Source organism: Trachurus trachurus (genome assembly GCF_905171665.1).
Source record: "Trachurus trachurus genome assembly, chromosome: 23".
Taxonomy (NCBI): Eukaryota; Metazoa; Chordata; class Actinopteri; order Carangiformes; family Carangidae; genus Trachurus; species Trachurus trachurus.
Window position 1 is genome coordinate 8290298 of NC_139912.1, and position 24319 is coordinate 8314616.

General features: G+C 42.9%; 1 protein-coding gene across 1 annotated transcript in view; it reads right to left on the bottom strand.

Annotated features, from left to right (window-relative positions):
- Positions 1 to 2646: 2646 nt before the first annotated feature.
- The window catches only part of acss3 (acyl-CoA synthetase short chain family member 3), a 40112-nt gene continuing 18439 nt past the window's right edge, over positions 2647 to 24319 (bottom strand). Inside the window, exons 10-16 of the mRNA XM_083999271.1 lie at positions 7788 to 7883; positions 6842 to 6905; positions 5774 to 5855; positions 5263 to 5385; positions 4876 to 4975; positions 4207 to 4382; positions 2647 to 3216 (exon numbers count right to left, since the gene is read on the bottom strand). Of these exons, the coding sequence (XP_083855397.1) occupies positions 3133 to 3216; positions 4207 to 4382; positions 4876 to 4975; positions 5263 to 5385; positions 5774 to 5855; positions 6842 to 6905; positions 7788 to 7883 (725 nt within the window). The 3' untranslated portion in view covers positions 2647 to 3132. The remainder of the gene's footprint in view (positions 3217 to 4206; positions 4383 to 4875; positions 4976 to 5262; positions 5386 to 5773; positions 5856 to 6841; positions 6906 to 7787; positions 7884 to 24319) is intronic.

The window sequence follows — 24319 nt, forward strand, 5'->3', positions numbered from 1 at the left end:
AAGGAAAGATAGAAGGAGGGAGGAAACAGATTGGGTCAAAAAGGAAGGAAGAAGAAATGAGGACAAAGGGAAGGAAGGAAAGAAGGAAAGGAAAAGGGATTGTGGAAAGAAGGAAGGATGGACGAAGGGAACAGATTGGGTCAATTTGACCCAGAAGGACAACAGGAGGGTTAAAACAGATATCGGATTTAAAAAAAAAGAAAAGTGCAGCGGAATCTTCTCAACAAACATTTTGTGATTGTTTCGTTGGTTGTTGCCAGGTAGCTGCGATTCGCTGATCAGAAAAGATGAGTCACTCATGAGCCAAACTTTAGGAATCTCCTCAGAATGAACAGGATCTGCAGCAACATAAACATTTACACCATTAATCTGGTTCAAGGCTCCTAAAAATAGGCCTCGTGAGAGTTATGCAAACTTTACAGATTACAGCGTTCACCGGCCTCGTTCTCTCTCCAGATGTTTTTCTTTGTGCTTCCAGGTGCCGCGATCAAGTGTCGTCTCTCATGAGTATCTGCTTCGATTTGATCCGACCGCTCCGTCACTCTGCATCTCTGTTGTAGTGAAATTCCCTCGTAATTTAAGCGGCAGCCAGATGCTACGAAACTGAAGTTTTAGTTTTGCCTGAAGATCACAGATGGACAAGACAGAAATACGGCGTCCATGAGATTACCTCCACCTTAATTTGGAGTTTCAATTACAATTCTGGCTGCAAGGAAGAATAACAGACCAAAAAATAAAGTTTTTGTTTCAAGCCTCCAGAATAAAAGACGAGTGGAGTTAGAGTGGAGTTAGACCAGAAAGATAATAATAATAAAAAGTTGTAACTTCTGCTGGTGGAGAAGAAATTCATACAATCTGAGATTTATCCAAAATAAAACTCAGCGTTTTAAATCAAACTTTGCATATTTGGAGATTCACAATGCCCGTCCTGTTCTAGATGCATATGAAGTATTCAAACTTGACTAGTCATTTCGCACTTTCACACTGCTCCGCTCTTTAACTGTAGACGCAATAAAATAAGAAGTATTGTGTATCCGAAGGGTCTTTTTGTGTCGAGTGGAGTCCCATTAAATCGCTCGTAATTCAGTGTTGGACAAGAATAAAGCATGAAAACTTCAATAATTGAGGGGGGGTGGACAGTTTTTACAGACGTGGTCACTGTTTGAATTAACTTCTTAGCCTCTTTCTTGAAGAAAAAAACCCTCAGTGACTTCTAGCCTCATTAAAAGCTTCTCATTGCGTTTCTCTGCAGGTACAGTTCTGAATGGAGCTGCTGGACGGGCGGACCCCCCCGAGCCCCCTCCCGCCGCCCCGATCCCCCTCCTGCTGCTGCCGAGGAACAAACCATTCTGACGACATGCACTGCCAAGAAGCCCTGCTCTCCTCTCTGACTCCCCCACTCTACCCTCTCCCCGCCAAACCCTCCCCTCCCCCCTGCTCCATTCCCCCTATAATGTAGGCACCAGATGCCGGTGCTAAACTGCCCCTGCAGGCTGCCCCCCCCCTCGTCTCCCCCTCCCTCCCTCTGTCTGTCCCTACCTCCCCTCTTGTCACCATTTCTACCTTTTACATGTACAGTAACTTGTCAAAGCATAACGTACTGTGTATTTCTTCTACAGGAGATGTGTAGGTTATCTGTAAATTAATATAAATATGCCATTTTTTAATATATACACACACATCTATGTATAAAAAAAAAGATATTCAGAGTTTGTGCAAAAAAAATGTCCCTGCCACCTCATTTAGTGGACCATAGATTAATATATGCTGCTCTTTAAACTGTCCCCATATTACCCCCTGCCCCCAGCCCTCCCCCTCGAGATCATTTTGTACATACGGTTTTATTTTTTCATTGTGCTGATTATGATGATGATGAACCATAGAGAGAAAGAGGAAGAGACTGTGGATGTTGTGTGAAATCCTGCCCTCCAGTGGTCAAACAAAACCACTTCCAGCCCACCTGTTTCTGGCACCGACAAAAAAAACAAAAAAAACATCATCATCCTTTCTTATGGATCTTTAAAAAAAAAAAAAAAACACAAAGGAGCATTTTAAAGAGGAAACAAAAGTCGACGCACTGGAAAACCGACACGACAAGCACTTTGATACAACCGCATCAACTCAACGGACTATTCAGTAGCCAAGGACAAAGACAAGAGATGCTGTTGCACAAAACTTCTTCTTCCTCTCAGAGAACAACAACAAATAAAAAAAAAAAGAAACAAAAAGAACTCAACAGGAGGCCGTTCGTAGACCCTGTCACTTTGTTGTACTGTATGTTTCGTCAGGCGATAAACACAAAAAGGACAAAAACTCACTCAGCCGTGCTGGCCTTCTCCCCACCAACACCACCACACCTACCACCACCACAACCCCCCCTCCCCTCAGACACCACGTTAACAGAACAGGAAATAACTGAAAGACAGACCGCTTTAGCTCATAGTGTGCGTAGAGTGTATATGACCATGTTGAAGTGAGGTGACTTTTAATGACAAAAACCTGTTTCTTGCTGTGACTTACATTGGTGTAACTGTTAACTCTTTGTTTCTGTCAGAGTTTCCAGGGTAACCTATTGTACAAGCCCTGTTATCTGTCTTTTAGTTATTTCTGACGGGCGACTCCAAACAAAGTCTTTTACGCTTTTTTTTTTTTTTCCGGTTTTGTTTGCTTTTACATCTTCAATTTGCACGAACAAAGGATCATTTTATTTTGTGTTTCATTTTTGTTTGTTTTTTTATTTATTACTTCTTGTACTTTGGTCAAAACTAAGTGGTGAGCAAACAAATTTTCATTGTCAATAAAAAAAAAACTGTCAGTGAAATGAGTTGTCATTGTTTCCATACAAATAGCAGCCGCTTCTCGTCATTACTTATGAATATACAAAGCTTGTTGTGCAGTATGGTTTCACATTATTATTCAGAATTTCATCATTAGAAAAGTAAAACACTGAACCCTGCTTCATGGATTCTGCACCAACAAGGAGATAATACTCACTGGTGTAAATGTGCCTCCAATAATCATCACTAACTTCTACTTCTAGTTCACATCTGCAGCTCTGTGTCCATCATCTACACTTTCACAGGAGTGATTTGTTTTGTGTCCACTTCAAGTTTTCTACTGGTTATGATGCGTTCAGGCTCCTTGAGGCCTCAGAGCTTTCTCTACCTGCCTCTCGATGTCTTTGAACACATCTGGGTCCTCAATGGTCGGAGTGATCTGTAAAAGCAACAGGAAATAAATAAAGAAAAATCTTATTAGCACCTAATTAAATGAATAATTAGCACATCCAGTTTTGATTATATGCATCAAATCTTATTTAAAAACACAGAAGTCTTTTCCCTGATGAAGACTTCACATTTTTTAAAATTTGACCTCTTCCTTAGACCTCTTGACCAATAAAAATGTTTTGATCAGTATTTAGTTCAATGAGTTTAATTAAATTAAAACTTTGTATCTGTCATTTTGATGGGGCACTGAGCTTCATAATGTATTGCAATCATTAAATGCCACAAAGTGACGATTAAGGATAAATGATGTTTTATACCTCTGATACATTTTCCAACACAATTTTCCCATAAAATAAGTAATAAAATATTAAGTAATTATGACCTGATTCAATATGCAGTAAGAACTCATTTTGAATTATCAGTGACAGTTTTACTGGAAGTTTTTCATAATTTGCAAAAGTTTTAGAAAGTCACAGATCATAAATCCACCAGGGCAGACGACGTGTGTCAGATTATATAGAACAGCCTTTTGTTAATGTGATGGAGGTCTCAGAAACTCACGGAGCAAATATGAAATAATTGGTATTAAAGGATTAAATTCCAGTGGCGTTACTGAGTTTCTGAGGTTGTATCGGTGCAAACAGAGCTGCTGCATGAAGACGTATTATTTCTCAGTCTGTCATCACACTCTCCTGGGACCTTCAGCACCTGATCAGCAGAAAACTGAGTCTGTAACTATAAAGAGATGAAATCCCCAAAGAGCGCTCAGTTGTGCTTAATGAGTGCAGGCCCCACTAATGCGCTGTCATTACTCAAACTCTGAAATGCAAAACGAGCTTTCCTGAGCAACTGGAGATGGAAATGAGGAACTTTGCAAAAAAATAAAAAATAAAATTTTTACCTCTGAAGCACTTAACTTTAAATAAGAACTGTAATAAAGAAAAAGATATTTCCCTGAGGGTTGTGGGTTGTGTTGTACCTTGTATGGTTTGCCATTGACCAGGTTGGCCAATGAGGAGCGAGGGATCTTGCCCGAGCGCGTCTTCGGCAGTCCTCCGACGAACAGCACCTTCCTGAAGGCGGCGACGGGTCCGATGGTGTTTCTCACCAGATTCACCATCTCACCTATGATCTCCTCCTCAGTCCTCTGCACACCTGAGACACACAAACACACAACTTTAATGCCAAAATCTGGTCTTTCTATCAGGAACAAAAAAAACATTTTGGTTACCCTTTAATTTACAAGCAGCTAATTACGTGATAATGTCAAGAAATAGCCAAGAAATAACAAGTAATTTTGTCATAATGTATAGAAATAGCCTATAATAACAGTCAATTTCATAGTAATGTCGAGAAATATAGCCAAGAAATAATGATTGATTGTGTAGAAATACAGTAGCCCAGAAACAATTTATTTTAATGACAACTGCAAGGACTTGGTGGAGAAAAGTTCTCACCTTTCCCAAAATATTCAAAGCATGAAAACCACGTGTAATCTTTTGCCTTTATGAAAAATATGACTATGAAACTGAACGTTATTTCTTGGCTATTTCTTGACGTTATCACGTAATTACCACGTTACACACTTATCACAGTGATTATAAAACAAAGATGAGCACTGTCTTACATTACATTTATCATGACTCACCGTTCTTGAGCACACACAGGGCCAAGGGGACGTGACCCTTCAGAGAGTCCTCTAGACCTACGACAGCACAGTCTCCCACCGCAGGGTGCTGCATCACCGACTGTAACAGATACGTGTGATTACAAAATGCAAAAAAACATCATATTGTGATTTTATGGTCAGATATTTACATTGTTATTTCAGTGTGAATTATCTTTCTAAGGTTTCATTCTCTCTTAAAAATTATAAAATCTAATCTGTAGCAACACAACATTTATGATGTTACCAATGTACAACTATGATCTGATAAAATTGCAGCTTGTAATTTCGACTACATTGAGAATAAATGGTGCAACCCTGCTGTGAGAGTTGTGAGAGTTTGGTCCCCCGCTGTACTCGCCCTCCTACCTCCTCCAAAGCTCCTGCAGACAGCCTGTGACCTGCCACGTTGATGACATCATCAGACCGGGACATGATGTAAAGGAAGTCCTCCTCGTCCACAAAACCTGCATCCATGGTGTCATAGTAACCCTGACGGTGAGACAGAAGGAGGAAGCATGTTAGAGCAGGAACTAGTCATAGCCAGACAATATGGCTTAATTAAAATAAAGTCTTAACTTCAGTATAAAGAGAATTAGAGGGTAAATATTCCGGTTTTTTTTTTCATTTTAGATCCTAAGTGGCTTCCAATCACAAAGCAGTTGCAATTAAAGTTTTAACCACCAGATGGCGCCATCTTACCACATACTCATCACTGCTCAGTTTATTCATTTTTTTTAGCCAGTGCAAATCTTCAATGAAACACAACTGTTCTTAGATCTAATTAAAACTTTTCTTCCTCTGAATCTTCAAGCTGCTGCTATGAAACTTATTCCATGTAATAAACACCAAACTGTTTGTAAATGACGACTCGACTCACTGGGAACTTGGTGAAATACAGCTCCTTGAACAGATCCCCGTTCTGCCAGAGTGACAGAGCTGCTCCAGGTGGTAGAGGCAGCCTGCAGGGAGGAGAGGTATTAATTCAAACTCTTCTTTACACTCTTTAACTTCACTTTTTGATTTATTGGAAAAACTAAAAATGAAAACTAGAAGACGCTGACAAAGTGTGACAGTAAATCAATGAGCAGATTTGACTTGACAAAGCTATCGGGACGTGTGAAGATGGATAATTCTTTGTTTCTCTTCACTTCACCACACACACACAAGGGGGCAGGAACAGCAGCAAAGTCACTCGGTCTTTGTTTATCAGGGAATTTAATAAACAATCCTGCTTCTGGACTAGTGTTAACCAGGACAGCTGCATTTCCCAACTCGAATATTCAAACATAAGAACAAAAACTCTCATTCCTGACACAGATTTGCTGCTGGGAAGGGGGTGAATTAACATCCTCTCACATAGCCTACTACTGCACCATTTCATCCTCAGTTCTCAGCGAACCTCAGTGTAAATATTAAATATGACTTCATGAAGCTGTTGTACGGCTCCCGATGAAAGAAGAGGCGCCTGGCACAGACTCTGTGGCGACTGGAAGGGAAGTACCGTACAGTAACACAGCTGCTGCCGTCTGTTTACAGCTCTACCTGCAGTTATCCCTGGATGCACTCTACAGTATATGTGGACTCTTTGGAAATCCCCATCCCTCCCCCTCCTCCTCTTCCTCCTCCTCCTCCTCGCTGGCACTGACTCAAAACCAAAGAACAGGGCAGCAGAGTCAGAGGGTGATAACAGATAGACAGCAGCCTGGAAGATAAGGCAGCACAGAGGGCTGGAGGGAGGAAGGGAGGCAGCTACACAGCTACACACACATACACACTTGTCCAAACTCAGCAAAAAAAAAAAAAAAAAAAAGTTTGCCCCAAGAGTGAATTATTAAGATTAATGAGTGAAAGATTTAAATTTGATTAGTGTGCAAAATGCTTTTATGTCAATTTATTTAAAATATGTGTGCGAGTGACAGAAGAAGTGACGCTGCGCTCAGCTTACCTCACCACAATATTTCCCAGGGTTCTTGGCTTCACCTCCTGCATGTCATCATCGATCACTGTGACTGGTGGAGAGGAAGGAGCACACAGTTCATAATGAGAGGTGCTGAATCACTCGCTGGCAAAAAAAATATTAAAGACTATAATAACTCTGTTTTGTTTTATTTTTTTTATATTTATTTATTATCTGCTAACTGAGGGACTGAGAGTTTGACCTGGATACTTTAATATATCGAACAGAGCGAGAAGAGAGACGTTCACTCTGTGAGATACATCGAGTCATTGTGGAAAATGACATCCAACTTCTAGTGAACACCTGCTTCTCTCACAGGTCAGAGCTGAAGCCAACGTATCATCTCACTTATAATTACCATCAGTAAGGACAAGTTAAAGAGGAACTATGCAGGATTTGTAGCTTAACTATGCTACATTTTTACCCTAATTAAACAGCTTTGGAGTAATTGTGATAGTTTAAGATTAACTTGTTAGGAAGGACATCGTAACATACAGTAGTATATTATGATAAATAACGTTATCTCTACTGATTGATTTCTCGCCTGCTTCGTTGTAAACACATGCACATGGCCGGGAGGAGGGTTAGCAAAATGGCAGAAAAGCGACCGGACTTGCATAGTTCCTCTTTAAAATCCAACTAGAAAAAAAGTAAGTGAGGCAAGGAAGCAAGGACGAAAGCAAGGGAGGAGAATTTTCATGTAAGAAATGAAGCAAGGAGGGAAGGAAGGAAGGAAGGAAGGAAGGAAGGAAGGAAGGAAGGAAGGAAGGAAGGAAGGAAGGAAGGAAGGAAGGAAGGAAGGAAGGAAGAAAAGAAGCCAGCAAAGAAGGAAGAAAGGAAGGAAGCAAGCAAGGAGAAAAGAAAACAAACAGACAAGGCCTCTGTGTGTCGGACAGTGAACTACTCGTGTGTTGTTCAGGTGTTGAACTCTCACCGTTGTAACCAGGAACAGGTTTCCCAGCCTGACCTGCAGGTGGAGCGAGAGAGTTCCCCAGGCCGATACAGGAGGAGGTGATGGCTGAGCCCGTTTCTGATGACACACACACACACACACACACACACATACAGAGAGAGAGAGAGAGCTCCATTAAAACACATCTGTGTAGGAGGTCATTAGGAGTTTTAGCTCTGACTCTGCAGTGTAACACGACAGCAGCTCGTTGTTTTGTGCATCCTCTGCTCTGGAGCTGGAGCTGCAGCTGGAGCCTCCATCCCATCATCAGCCTGAGAGCTGCTGCTGCTGCTGATGCTGATGGGCTTCATGTGTTTCCTCTGTGAGCAGCTTTAACCTACATTATGCTAAAACTATGACAGCTCCTGTGGGCTCTCCCTGACTGTGCTCCACTTTACAGCAAACACGCGCCTGTTTTCCAGCCAGCACCTCCCTCCATCCCTCCCTCCATCCCTCCCACTCCCACTCCCACTCCCACTCCCACTCGCCCACCCACAGAACGAATAACAGAATCGATGCAGCTCAGTAGGCAAGATTACATCTGCAATCATACGGCGGCGGCAGCAGCAGACCGGGGGCCTGGGACCAGCATCTGTCTTCTTCTGAGTTCAAAACTTGAGTTTGAAAACACGGCGAAGAAACAAACGCTCTCTGTTTCTCCGTCTGTGGGTTTATCGCCGTGAAACACACAACAAGAACAATGATGCAGCTGAACGCTTCCATCTGTCCGTCGCGTTTCTCCTCTCCAGCACACAGCTGATGTATCACCTCACACTCCCACGGCAGGTGACGGACAAGCACTAAATTATTTCCAGCATCATGATTCCCAACTGTTGGTTGTTTTTATTTTTTCTAAAAAAATCCTCTTTACTTGTGAGTTTTTCATCATGGGGCTCATTCCGCCTGACTTTCATTTGACGTTCAATTAAATATGAGATCTTTGGCATTTCCGAAACAGCCAGCCCATGGGATTAGTGATTCTTATTTAGTTTACAAAAAAAGAGGCAGATTAATTACCTCGCGTGCTGCTGTTTTTTTTCTTTATTTGTTTTTGTTTTTTCTCTCTCCACTAATATGCAAATGCATGCAGGAGCCGTTCAGAGAGGTAATCAGATCATCGAGCTCTGATGTTTCTGTCATGTATTGTTCTTAGGTTACTGCCAGCTATGAGCGCCATGAACGCTTTCCCTGTTAATATGCAAATGTATGCAGCAAAGTGCACTAAAGCAGAATCAGATCATTTATTGAACGGGGAGGAGGAGGTAAACAGTTTGAAGAGGTTGGATTTCTTCTAAAGGATGTGCAGCCAGGTGCTTCGCCCCCCGTGGCATGAGGGAGCGTCACCTTCAGAGAGAGGGTTGAAACCCCGGCCCGGTGGCACAACATCAGCAGCAGGACAGGTACAGTATGTAAATGACTGACAGGTTTGATACTGCAGTGATTTTCCTTATTAAATCTTGAAGGGAAGCTACTGCAATAGAAAACAGAGAGACAGAGCAAGAGAAATAAAAGGTGATATAGTCTGAACTAGCCCTGAGGTAACTCTATATTTCAACATGCTGAAGGCGGTGTCAGGATTTGAGGATAAGGAGCCTCCAATCCATGAGATCCTGACAGGAGGGAAATGGTGGGGAAGAGCAGGATGTTCAGATCACGACGATGGAGCCTGAGAAAAGATGCGAGGGGAATCGTGGGTAACGACTTCAACGTAGACTCAAGACAAAATCATCTCCAACCCCCCGCCCCGTGCTGAGCTTCCAGCTACAGTAACCATCGACTGAAGAGGATCCAGACAGTATCTTCCCTCTGCTGCTAATCAAACAAGTGCAAACAGATATAGACCTGCTCCCGACTCCGGCGCAGCAGGCTTCAAAGGAGGCAGCTCAGGGGCAGGAGGCTGGCTGCAGGTTGAGGAAAGGGATTAAGTTAGCAAATGAAGAGATGGATGGATGGGGAAGGGGGGAAGGAGGTGGAGGAGAAGGAGGAGAAGCAGGAGGAGGAGGTCGGTCGAGAGTTTAACACATTTCACAACCGCAGTGGCCTCTGAACTGGCAACCACGTACGCCTCATTCATCAGCCGCAGGTTGGCCACTCCCCCGCAGGGTTCAAAGCCCCATCAGTGTCAGTGGAGACGTGCCCGGCAACCAATGATAGAAAAAAAAAGAAAGAAAGAAGGAGAAGAAGGTTTTTTTTATGCCTTCAGGGAGGGAGAGTTGGTTCCAAGTCACCTTGTCAGTGAGCAGGGTCAGGACAGGGTGATGACAGACCCCCTGTTGACCAATCGTGCCCTTTGATTTCTCCTCAGGTGTGTAGCAACACGCTACTGCTCACACTATGACGTTTATGGCCGTCATATAATCCCAACGGAAGCAGAGCAAAGGGGAGAACAGAAGCCGGGTGTGTTAAAGTGGAGCTTCAAGTTCGATATGAAGGAAAGAGAGGAAGGACAGAGGAAAACAAGAAATGAACGGAGGATGCAAGGGGGCAGAAGAAGAAGGACAAAAGAAGGCGAGCAGGGAGAAAGAGAAGGAAGAAAGGATGTTTTGATGGCCCGTGGTGATAACAGCCTGTGTGAACGTTAATGAGAGAAGTGAAGAAAAAAAAGTAGCTCAAAAGTTTCCCAAGAGAGGAGGTGGAGGAAGTTCTTTATGATGATGATTTGTTGAAAAAGGAAGTCGTCGGTCGCACTTTAATCTTCTTCAGAATAAAAAAAAAAAAAAGTGTGAGTCCATGAATATAAATCAAAACTAGATGAAAACCGACCCCGGTCTCAGTCTCATCCAGCGATAATAATAATAATAATAATAACGAGCCAATGCTGGACAAAGCAATACGTGGGTCTGACCCTGAAGGACACCACCAGGGTCCTTTAACAGCTCCACTGAGCTCAACGTCAATTAAGACTCGACACGAGCAGTGAACCGCGTCAGAGCGACGGGAGCGTTTAAACCTGGAGTGTGGCTGTTTACAGCTGTAGCCGGCGTCCATTCACAGAGAGAGAGAGAGAAAGAGACGGAGAGAGAATAAATTCAAAAACACAAATGAAAAAAGACAGTATAATTGGACCTTGACATTTTACAAGGCATACAGGAAGACAGGAGCGGCAGCGCTGCTCTCAGGCATGAAATTAAACCTTTACAAAAGCAAAAGATTTTCTGAATGATAATTATTCGGGTTGCTTAAAAAAATAATAAAACAACTATTACATCCTCTCACATTTCCCGTGGAGGACGGTGAAGTTCTGGACGCTGAGTCAGATGTTTACACCAAGAACTCCTAAAGGTCGACTTCTCCTCGGCCCTCAGTGTGACGTCACGGCATCACAGATCAGAGCTCAGCAGCTGTTGTCTGTTTACACTCTCACACCCTGCAGCTCCCAGCCAACACATGAATGTGAAAGAAATATTAAAGCTTATTTCTTGCAGGAGCTTCAGTAAATAAAGTTTTATTCAGCCATTATAGACGAGCAGATATTATCAGTATTGATGTTGAAATGATTCCACTTCAATAATTCAACAGTATCGGGCTTAAACATCCTCACCAGAGGGGGTTTATCTGTCCAAAACATGTCTGTTTAAAGGGCTGGAGTAAAGATCCAGCGCTGTTATTCTGGTCACATTGTGCAGAAGAGGGATAAATATACTGGATGAGAGAGGTAGACAAAGCACAGGGCTGAGGTAGACAGGTGAGAGAGCAGCAGCAAAAACATGGAGATGATCTCACACACTCTAGCTGTCTATCTCCTGCTCTGACTGACTGCTGATGGGAGCGTTAAGGCCGACAGACACACACACACACACACACAAACACATATGCACACACACCTAAGTATCAGCCCCCTCTCACTCCCACCTCAGTCTTTTCCTTTTCGTTTGCTCCTTCTTGCTCCCTCGCGCTCTCTTTGCCTCTGTACACAAACAAATCAATCTTCCTTCGACCTGTTGGAGATGAGCTTGGCCAGTGAGAGGCATTTTGAGTGTGATGAATGGGGTTGGGGAGGGGGCGGAGGAGGAGTGTGGGAGGGAGGGTTTGCTGGAGGATGTGTTGGAATAGCGGGGAATGGGTGATACGATGGCGCCTTTTTTTTTTTTTTAGCTGGGAAGGTGCTATTGAACAGCCGAGCTCATTACAAGCTGCTGGGAGAGAGGGAAAACAAAGATGGCTCTCTGATCCTGCACTCTTTTCTTCATCCTTCCCTCTCTCTCCTCCACAGATGAAACACCCGTCTTCTCCTATAATAACATAACCCCGCACTTCCCACTCTGTCTCTCTGGGATGTGCTCAGGAGATACGGGGGGAACTGACCGAGGGGTGACAACGGGAGTGATCAATGACGGTATGAAAAAAAATGAACAGGCAGGCGAAGGCAGCACTCTCCACACACTGATACACGGATTTCAAAATGAAATGTATGTGTAAGGACGGTTAGAACAACTGTTTGTTTCCCTCTAAAATAATTAAAAAATTACAGTATTAAAGGGATAGTTCAACATTTTGGCAAATTGCTATAATCCCTATAGTAGATTTGTTACCTTTAATTGTCGGTGCAAGCTATTTTTAGAACAGCGGAGCAGAGCCACGGGTTGCTCAGAGCTACGATATGGAGGCTAATGGGATTTCTTGGTTTCCCTCATCAAACTCATCAAATACACAATCCAACAACTCCAAAACGCTCTTGTGGACAAGTTGTGACCTGCACATTCACCACACAATGAGATAATAACTGAGCGTTACGAGACTGAGTTGTTTTCGAGGTAAATTCATGCAAAACCGCTGATGCACGTTCCCGTCGGGGGCATTTTTTGCCAAAATGTTGAACTATCCCTTTAAACAAAAAAGGGAAAATAAAGCCAAACTGAAAACCAAGGTGATTGCAGTCAGAGCGTTTTGAGATTCACACAGCTGAAGTTTTAGTGTTAAGTGTTAATGAACAGAGTAAGGCATTAAGCGACAGATATCTCCCTCAGGAGTGTTCGTAGTGTCCATATGTTCATACATTGTTTTACCTTGAGATAACAGGATCGTTTCGTTGAAGTACCAGGAGAAAGAAACGTTCTTTTCTTGAGATAACGACATATAATCAATTAGAGATGTGCCTCGGATTTCTGTCACACAGAGGGTGGTGGTATGCTGATCAGCGTCTCTCAGTATCTCTCAGTAATCATCAGGTATCCAAGGAGACGGCCAAGGCCTAAAGCTGCTCAGATATTTTTGCAATGTAGTGAGGCATAAAGCTGTTTCTGCCTTCAGGCTTTGATTGAAGAGATATGATGCCCTGATCAATAATCTCCTGCTCCTCTGACACTGACGGCCTGTGTAGACTGTTGTTTCGTTAGCTCAAGATCTCCAATTAATGATGTCGTTATCTCGGGAAAACTAAGTTTTGTTTTCTGAAGATGTAAAGTAAATGATCTTGTTATTGCCTGAAAACTGAGATAATAAAATCTATAATGTATGGCCACTGAGGGCTGCCGTAGGTATGGAGCAAGACAGAGTGAGACAGAAAGTGTCTTATATTCAGAATCAACTCTATATCAGTGCTGCTGTTGGACTCTGTCTGCTCGATGGGTTATTTAGCAACTGTTTGCGAACGCGTTGGCCATGGGCCAGAGTTGTGTTGACTGAACTGCTTCTATCTACTGCCCCAAAGAGACACATCCACTAATAATGCAGGTTTGAATCTTTTCAAACTCATTTTACTTGGCTATGAACCAAAATGCAACGAAAAGTTTTTTACTGTCCAAATATTTATGAGCAAGTGTCTAAAACCTGCTTTTAAAAACAGCGATTTGCTGACAGACTTGGATGTAGCTGTTTAAATAAAGTGGTGAAGTTTGTAGCCGCCGCCTGACGACAGGTCTGTATAAGCTTCTCTTCATCTGACAGGTTTTTATTTAGACCGCTTTATTCCTTTTTATTTGATTTTATTTATCCTAACTCGTGATCCTTTTGTCTCGTCTGGTTTTATTACTTCTCCTACAGCGCTCTGGAACATTGTAAAGAGAAAAGTGCTTTATAAATGTAGTGTATTTTTATCATATTCTCCTAATTCTGCTCCTGTGTTAATGTTCGCCTCAAACACACAATCAAATCAAGACTTCAAACTTTGTTCCGGACTTCTTCAGCTGTCACAGACACATAGCACTGACTAACGCTAACTCAACTACAGTATAAACAAACACACGTCACTTAATGTGTAGGTAGAAACGGAGGTGGGGGTGGTTTTCCATTATAGTACATGCACAGGTTGTCCTGGTGATGTGTTGTTGCTGGGGTAACTCGGTCAGGATCTAAACAAGATAGTCGACCCGAGGTCATTGGAAAAGACGGCGTGGCGTAGGAGGATGACAGGATGAGAACAGACAGAGAATAGATTGCGAGCAGCTCGGCCAGACTGAAATATAAACTTATATGTTTTTTCTCCATGTTTCAATTTCACTTCCTTTAGACAAAAGCCAAAGATCCATCTCTCTCCCGCAGCAGCACCTCATATAAAATGGTTGTGAAAACACTGAAATTTTGAAAGAGGAGGGGGGGGTCATGAATAAAAAACCTTTCCATGAGAAATCCTCGCGTCAAAACAAAACGTGTCCAGCTTGAAAGACAAGCCGGCGCAGCGGTGGTGGTTGTGGTGGTGGGTTTTTTGGGAGTTTTTTTTTGTTTTGCTTCCTTCTCCTCCAAGAATTTGGATCCACGAATGTGTGTGAACTCAATCTCACCAGAAACCTGTGGGATTAGTTCTGCGTTGTGCGGTTAAGTCTGTGTTGGACAATAGAGCTCAGGCTGCTCAGACTTAAGACCATCATTGGCAGTCTGCTGAGGAGCGCTACACACACACACACACACACACACACAGGTAGAGCCCACAGGGTTGGTTAGCCAAGCCCTTCTGATTGGGCTGAATGTGAAAATGAAGAAAAATAACAAGAGAGAGGAGGGAAACTAAAGTGCGTGGGGGAATAAGAGCATGTTGCAGCAACTGCAAAAACGCCGGTGATGCCACCCACCAGACAGACATGAAAGAAAGATGAGCAATCAAGTGTAACGTGCACGGACACACACACACACACACACACACCAGCACATGCGCTCCCATTTAGACTCTTCAAGGGACAATTTCATTCCATCAGCTAAAAACATTGCCTCCCTTATCACTTTTTCAGACGGCTCGGCTCATTCGCTCAGAGCTAAGTTTATGCATACAAATTCACTACTTAACTTGCTAATGAAAGACCTCCGTCTTGTGCCTCGGAAACCTCAGCAGACAAATGCTACCATGGCGAGGAAATGAATGAATGCCAGACAAATTCCCAGGTTAGGGAGCCGATGACAGCCCGCACCACCACCACCACCTCCTCCTCCCCAAAGAGTACACAACAAAGTAACACAAACATGTAATTACATGAGCCGCGACATCTGGGCCGCTGTTTCTGCAGCCATGTAATGAGAGCAAGTGAACGATGGTGGCTTCTTTTTGTTGTTGTTGCTGTGGTTGTTGTGAGTGGGGGTGGGGGTGGTTAGTGTTGAATGATACGAGGCACAAAGCCAACACTCCCACGCAGCTCCCAAAGGTGGGAGAGGAGCACGAGGGTGAGATAATTCAGGAACAGTTTACTGAAAAGAAACATGCTGATCTGTTTTGTTGCTGTTGGTTTTTTTTTTTTTTTTGCTGTTATTGCCGTATTATTAAGGAGAGGTGGAAGGGACCAGTCTATATGCAGATAAATGTCAGGAAGGAATATCAATGAGGCGAGGGTTTGTTTGTTTGTTTGTATGTGATTCTAGTTTCATGCTGAAGCCTAAAGGTGAAGATTGACTCACTCTGCCACGAGAACAGGAATGAAGTTGTATTATCTATCATATAGATGTTCGGCGAAGAGGTCGAAGTCGCAGTAGCGTTTCAATTAACAACAGAGATGGAGGAGCTCTGGGAAAATCAGACAGGTTCTTCCTCAACCTGTTGCCAAAAAGATCTGCCTAGGTTTGAGATACTTAAAGGGTTAGTTTAACTTTTTGGCAAACTGGCCCATTGCCATTATCCCTATAGTCATAGCAGTTTGTTACCTGTAATTGTCGGTGCAAGCTATTTTTAGAATGGCAGAGCAGAGCCACGAGCTGCTCAGAGCTACGCTACAGAGGCTAATGGGATATCTTGGTTTTCCTTGGTTTACTCATCAAATACACAATCCAACAACTCCAAAATGCTCTCGTGGACAAGTTGTGACCTGCACATTCACCACACTATGAGATAATAACAGAACGTTATGAGACAGAGTTGTTTTAGAGGCAAACGCAGAGACTGTTTGCCGAAAAACTGCCCACCAAGGGGACTCGCATCAGTGGTTTTGCATGAATTTACCTCTAAAACAACTCTGTCTCGTAACGTTGCGTTATTATCTCATAGCGTGGTGAATGTGCAGGTCACAACTTGTCCACATGAGTATTTTGGAGTAGTTGGATTGTGTATTTGATGAGTTTGATGAGGGAAACCAAGAAATCCCATTAGCTTCCGTAGCATAGCTCTGAGCAGCTCGGGGCTTTGCTCTGCCGTTCTAAAAATAGCTTGCATTGACAATGAAAGGTAACGAACCGACTAGGGATTATGGCAATGGGCCAATTTGCCAAAATGTTGAGCTATCGCTTTAACCCTGAAAATTCCCAACACCAGTAATTAATGTGACTGTTGGCCACAGTTCAACATGTGTGAATCTATCTGCATTATCTATCAATCAATTCCTCAAAATCACCTTTGCTCTAGTCCAACATCTAACAGATAAAGAAAGAAGATAAACCCGAGGTCAGGCTGTACTCCGTCTGTACAGTGAAGGTGCAGTATCGTTCTGCACGTGTCACTTGCAAGAAATCAATTTGCATATATGAATGGAAATGACACATTATCACAAAGAGTTACAAACACACACTGTTTACATGCTGCACAAAGCAGAAATCTGATTTGACATGTTCTTCATCTGACCCTAAACAGATCACAGACAGATGGAAAGAGCCTCTGATCTTTAACGTGATTAAACATAATAAAACCAACAGAAATTAAACCTTATAAAGGACAATTCACAACTTTCCAGTTATTCAATCCTTCTTTTTACCATAACATCCGCTAAAATACTGACTTCATCAATGACCGCAGGTTTTAAAGAAAACTTTGTCAACTTTAAAATAAGCTATCGCCAAGCCTTCCCCTCTGCATCATTTACCAAGCTTTATATTCTGCATCAACGTAGAAGCACCGACTCAGGTATGATTGGGGTACAACTGAGAAGTTAATAAGCTGACCTCATGAAAAGATATCGTGCAGGCGCTGCTGTATTCAAATTTAAAAGCCAACACTGCAGAGGTAATATTCATGTTGAGCTCTTTGGTTTCGGGTTAAGGAGCCTTATTAACCCCCCAGATCCAGTGTGATGTGGCACTGTCTGTTTGCAGACTGAGCAGTTCAAACCCTCTGTTTTTGCTTCTGAGGTGTCTTCAAAGAGGCCGTAAAGCTCATCCACCTGTAGGTAAGTCTTGACTATTATTTTTCCAACGAGAGAAGGATGTGTGAATAAAAAACAACAACCGAGCACTAGAGTCGCATTCGGTGAAGGCCGGAGGGAGAAACTGTCAATTCTACAATTTATTTTACAAGACAAATGCTTTGAGGAGGCTCAGTCCACTGCTTTTTTTTAAAAAGATAATTCCATATAAAGGCATCTGCTGTCTGTCAGAGTCAGAGAAACAGAAAACAAACCGAGACAGACAGTCAGAGAGGAGCACACACACACACCTATAACACTACTATAAGTCTATTCACCACCACTCACTGGTGAAGCAGCCAAAACCCTGCCGACTGGAAACACACATTTGTTGCCAGGCAACACCAGTGACATCAGCAACCCTCCGAATCCAGCCCCCCTCTCCTCTCCTCTCCTCTCCAACCTCTCCATCCTCTGCCAATGGCACTTGGGCTTAAAATAGCACACAGATTATTATCAGGCTTCAAAATGGCAGGCATTTGCTCATATGCGCATAAGTGAAAGTGAGCCGGGCACGTGCGCATGAGCGTCTCTGGTGAGTGTGGGTTAGTAGGTGGTTTTCATTTACAGTGCACGCGGCTATGAGGCGCTCAGATGCCTTCACTTCTTCAGATTTTGTGTTGCAGCATCATTTCCCTCATCACTCTCCTCTCACTGCTACGTTACGTCAAAGCAAATACAGAATTTGGGGGATTTTTTTGATGATTTATTTAAAAGGAAAAACTGAAATATTCAGAGTCTTGCTCACACTTTGTAAAAACTACTCACTATCAAGCATTAGTGTATAATTTGTTGTTTATAAATCATTATTCCCACACTGATACTAATAATGAGTAATCTATAAATAGGCATGAATGATTATCAAGCTAATCTTAATAAAAAATAAAACTCATTACAACATTTGTAGATGTCTAAATAATTGGAGTGGAGCCTTAATGTAGATCTAAATGCTTTGTTTGTGTACTTAATATGATATTTGATTCATAAATTATAAATCCATCATTATAAAGTATGAAAATACAAATATTTAACTCATTGTAGATGAGTTTATTAATCAAGAGTTAAACATTTTTATCTGTGTGTATAAGTTACAAACTTATAAAGAGCAATGTAGGGACAGTGCTTTATAATGTATCCAATAATAATTAACTAATGCTGAATAGTGTGTCATTTACAGTATATTATAAGGAGTATTACTCAGGAGTTAGCTGAAGAAGTAATTGGCAGCCTCAGTCTTCTTGGGTTTTGCCATATGATGTGCACATCTGGATTTGGGGAATTTCTTTCGTCCGTCTCTGCAGAGCCAATCCAGCTTGGTCAAGTTGGACGGAGACTGTCAGTGGTGCCTCCAGCCCACAGATGTTCAGTTGGGCTCAAGTCAGAGTTCTGGCTGGACAAACTCAAGGACTCCCACAGTTGGCTGAGTGCTAAGACGCACTGTTTGCTTGAAAGTGAAGCTTTCTCTCTGCTACTTAGAAACAAACCCACCACCCACTAACACCACCTGTACCGTGGTTGCAATAGTATTGTGCACATGATGAGCTGCGCCTGGTTTCCTCCAGATATGAAGCTTAGAAACGAGGCCAAACAGAGAATCTTGTTTCTCGTGGTCCGAGAGTCCCTTCCAGGTACTTTCTTTGCAAAGTTTCACAGAGGAGAGCTCTCACTGTTCAATAAAGCCATGATAGATGTGAGGGGGAATGACGCCGTTTCTCCCATCTTAAAATTATGGAGGCCACTGTGTTCTTGGGAACCTGAAATGCAGCAGACATTTTTCCGTAGCCTTCCCTTGACACACAATCCTGTCTCTGAGATGAGTTCCACCTCATGGGTTGCAACCTTAGCATGAGGCTGCAACTAAAAATGTGAAAAGTGGAGCATGTGCAGGTCCGTGTGCATATGAAAGAAGGATATGAACACAAATAACATGATGATGATGATAATGATGAGGGTAAAGACGGAGAGTTTGGAGATGGCGACGAGAGAGAGGGAAGAGGGAGAATGCAGGTGACAAAAAGAAATGAGGTGTCACGTCTGGGCTGATGAGACGAGGTGGATCAGTACATCAGATTACAGCGGCAGTCTGAGAAATGATTGCGTCCGCTGCACATGGGAATAACGAGCGCACCGAATCACTCCCGCTCCGTGTCGGGGAAACTCATCTCGCCCTGCGAACGGCCAAGTTCTCCAGAGTGAAAACTAATCACAAGCTTAACTGGTTTAAATTAGTTTGATTCTCATCCGTGAGCTTGCAACCACAAAAAAAACAATGTGCAAGTTTGACACTGCACTCGATTGATAATAGAAAATGTATTTGACAAATGAAATGAAACTCCAGCTGCTGTGATGCTATTGCCTCCAGACCCAAAACTTCAGGTACCAATTAGCCTCAGATTTAACTTCTGTTGTTCATTTTCCAGTTCATCCATTTGGCTCATGGACTTTATTTTGAAGCTAGCAAGTGAAGAAATGTGGTTTTCAGTTAGCTTCTTGGTAAAAGTAGGAACTGCTTCTTTTATTTCTTGGTTGGATGTTACAACTTCTGGTATTCGTGGAAGATAAGTCCACTCAAAAAATAAAGTTTTTTAAAATATTAGCTTGGCTGCCATCATTGGCTTCTTCCTCACCTCCCCGTAGAGTGAATCCTCGCCAACTTCGCCAACTTCGCCAACTTCTACTTTTGTTTGGCACTTTGAATGATGTTGCAGTAGCAATCCTGGGGCACAGTCGACTGAGTCACTCTTTCTTGAAATGGAAATGCTACAGTAACTAGGGCCCAGTACGTTGGTGCTCAAAATCCTGCTGCTGCTCAGGGAGATGCCAAAAACCAGAAGCCCTGTTGTGATGCTAAATATTTGTTTGGATATATATTCCACAGAGATTCAGCCGCCTTGAAATACAGTTTCTAAACTAAGGACCTGAGATATGTTTCAACTTCTGACCCCCCTCTCTGCCGCCGCCGCCGCCGCCGCCTCTCTTCGTGAAACTCCTTCAGTCTTTTTCCAACCAGGCCCCTCTTGTGCAGATCTAACGAGAGCGCCACTAAGAAGGAGAGAGCGCTGCAGGCTCCTGTTTGTGTGATGCCACTGTTTACCAATCAGCAGTGATACACAGCTGTCTGCAAGGTAAGAGAAGCCTCGGGGGGACGGATGTGAACCAAAACCCCAAGATGTTTTTAATCTTTGCGGTGCTATCTGCCTGGCAATGAACTGTTTCCACTGTAGGGGGATGATGTCAAAGATAATGAACGAGTTAATGCATTTTTCAACGGGAGCTTGGGAGGAAAAGAAATAATAAAACATGCTGTGTTTGATAAATAAAGAATTCTTCAGTGATGATACAGCAGCTTTTTTACAGAGCAGCTGGAGGACAAACTTTAAAAATCTGTCAGAGTGAGGCGTCTGGAGCTGGGCTTGTTAAGAGTGTCATTAAAAAGTCAAATGCAGTGGCCAATATTTAATTTTATTCATTATTAATGTGTTACATTTGCTCCACTTAACTGAAATTAAAAAACCTCACCTACTCAGAGGTGTTAAAGACAAAAGGAGCAACCTTGATGTACAATGCTACATCTCCAAGGATCCTTTTTTCACCCCGACAATAAAACATTCATAGTTTTCATAAATAACCTTGAGTAATGTTTTCATCTTCCTCAAACATTTGTAATATGACTTTCTAACTTCCTCTAGGTATTCACTCCCAAGGTTACCCTTAACCAAAAACTGAAGTTTCAACAATTGTTCACCACAACAAAGGCAATCAATCACATGAAAAAAGAAAATCCACTACACTCCTGTTTTACTTTGAAGTGCTGATCCATGAAAAGAAATATTTGTTGTTTTAAGGACCAAAAATATCACATCTTAGTTTGACGTCTCCTCTCTCGGGCTTCTCTCTAGAGCCATAACAACAGGTGGTTGGAGCCAATCAGAAGAGAGGAGGCTATGAGTCTCCCCTCTGATTGGCTATATTTAATACAGACATAAGAGATTTCAGGTCAGAGAAATCAGATCCTGCAAGGTGGGACGTTGGTTCCTGGTGGGGGGTGCTTGGGGAATGGCCGAGGGAAGTGACTGCTTTGTTGTGACATCACAAAGTTGCAGGAAGTCCGGACAGCTTGTTTTACGGTTCAGTTTCTTAATACACGTTGTATGAAACTGAGGCTTTGATTGCTGGTTACAATATTAATACTGAACCTAGAGCTGCTTTATAATCAAACTACACATCGAAATACCTTTAAACTACATAGGACTTAAAAACGTTTTCAAATATATTGCTAAACCGGTTCTCAAATTCATATTATACTACTTTATAAATTCTGGCGTGCCACCCTCATGGAGCACTCTTCCTATCATTGCTCATGGTGGCTGTTTTTCTAACCATCGATTACAGCTTTCAGCTACTGAATATAACATTGCAGGATAACACACACACACACACACACACACACACAGCTGGAAATATTAATGAACAACTGCACTGGTGATCTATTTTGCAGGTGCAGGAAAAAGCAAAGCTCTGCTGTATAAGTGGACAGACAGCTCTATCAATATTTATGGGTAAAAACTGCATGCAAGAGCCAGAGAGTGACTTACATAGACAATGTCACAAGTTTGAAAAATGACTTTCTTGGTAACAGGAAGCCGGGAGAAGCAAACAAACTTTGCTTTTTAGGTGTTTTGACTATAATGAGCTTCTCAAGGAGGAGTCCGTCTCTCCTCCCGGTGATGCCGGTTGTGGAGCAAACGAGCCTTGAATGCTAAACTGCTTCTCAATGACCAGGTTGCTTCTCTTTTGTAAGGAGGAGAAGATGAAGGAGAGTTGTCAAGGCACAGACGTTGCTAAAAGTTGCTTGATCGATGTTCTGTCTTCAAAGAGACGGTCGAGCGGTGCAGCCCGACACTCCCAGCAGGGTGAGTCAGGAACTCAGTGCAGGCTGGGGGAAACTATACACACACATACACACACCTTTTCTACTGTGTACACTTGTTTTTTTTTACTGGCATATGATACCTGTCTGTCAGTATGAAAAGATGGACAAATTCAAATGCATTACTTTTTGGAAGACACCCACGGATTTGTCACTGCAGCAGTAAGTGATAAAGGAGCCACCTCGAGCAGAACGCTTCATAAAAAGGCCGACCTTTTGATTTTTATTATCAGCAATTTTCCCAGGATGAAACTAAATCGAACAGTGAATTTGAGCTGATGTTGAAAGAATGAAGGGATATTTTTATACCACAGGTTCTATGCACACATGCATAAATTACATAAGGCTATGGCAAACACCTGGAAGTGTGATAAATTAATTGTTGGTTTTAGCCTCTTCCGAGAAATTGGGTGTTAAAAAGATAAAATACCTCCAACAGACTGTGACCGCTGCAACAATATGAATGTGCTGCTGGGAAAAAAAGCAGGTGAGCACACGAAGAACAAACTGTGAAAATTTGCTTGGTTTCTTCTGTAACTTCAGAACGAAATTACAAGCCGTGGTCGTTTTAATGAATATGTATAACATGGCACAGCATATCCCCCCCCCCCCCACACCCGTCTCTTTCACCCACGTATTGCAAGTCAAACTGCCTCCGACACACAAAGAGAAAGCTAGTGAGAAGTGGAGTGACCCACTCTACCGTGAAAAAGTGGAGAACACATTTGGATTGCAGCCCTGGCCGCCAGCTGCCAGTTATTGAGTTTAGCAGGGGGTGAAGAATCCAATGGGATTTACACATCTAGACAGAAATCAAGAGGGCGCCAGAGGTTTTTCTCCAAACTCAATAAATCACCTGACTCGGGCAGCCACAAAGTGTGTCAGGATTTCGTTTGGTGTGTGTATCTGTGAAGGAGCGAAAAGGAAGTGAGAGCCAAACCGAACTGTGCTAAAATGTCCCGGGTGTTCAAGTCGAATTAAATGCGATCTCACACAACACTGAGACCACAGAGAGAAAGCTGCAAATCAACACCTCGGCTCGGTGCATCTGAGAAAACCACCTGTGCCGCCCGTCCCACACAGTCTAAGCCGAAGTTACAGGTACACAGCGACGGGATGTGTTAAGACATAACAGTGTAAACAACTACATCACACAGCAGCAGCAGAGAAAGGCTTGCAGATGTCATAATCTTGTGTTTACCTCTGAGCTGCGGCTGCTCCTTCTAAACCTTTTCCACTCCCACACTGCTCATGCAAACAGTAAACGCTCTTTAAAAAGCCTTTACGCAACAAAAGACACTGTGTATGTGTGAGCGAGGGAGAAATCGCCCTGCCGTGATTGAACTTCGACAAATTGATTTTCACGTTAAGCCGACCGCCGAGCGTAAACCCACAGTATACGGAGCTGCTGTGTCCCAATTCAGAGGCTGGATGGATGGACACTAAACCTGCGGCTCTTCTCCAAACGAGATGATCTGGCTTCACAAAGACCACATCTATTGGCTCATCTCGGCAGGCAGCTGTCTCCCATGACTAACTACGGCCAAGTTCACCGCCATAAAACAAACGGCTGAAGCGAGGGGGCAGCCTTTTTTCGTAAGGTCTTGGTTTTTGAACTGTAAATCAGCATGTGTGTGATAAGCCCGCGGTCGGATCAGCAATTCAAACTCAAGAGAGCGCATTGATTAATCACACTTCTGAAATATTGCAATATCGAGCTGTTCGCACTCCCCGTCCCCGTCTGAGCCCGGACAGACCAATCAGCCAAGTGGGCTAATCTGCGCTCAGATCAGAGTGTGTTCCCCGTACAAACTCAAGGTCGATGGATTTCCAACGGCCTGACAACAATATCGATTCCATATTTAACACAGAGATGTCGTCTTGTTCGGCATTGATCCTCCGTTTGCGCAGGCGGGACATTACAAAACAAAGAGACAGCCAATTGTGCTCTATCGCCGTCCCCGGCACATTCATCATTACTCACTATAGCACTCGGGGAGGGCAGCAATCAAACTGAGAGGGGGAGGTGGCACAACATTAGCACGATGGCACAG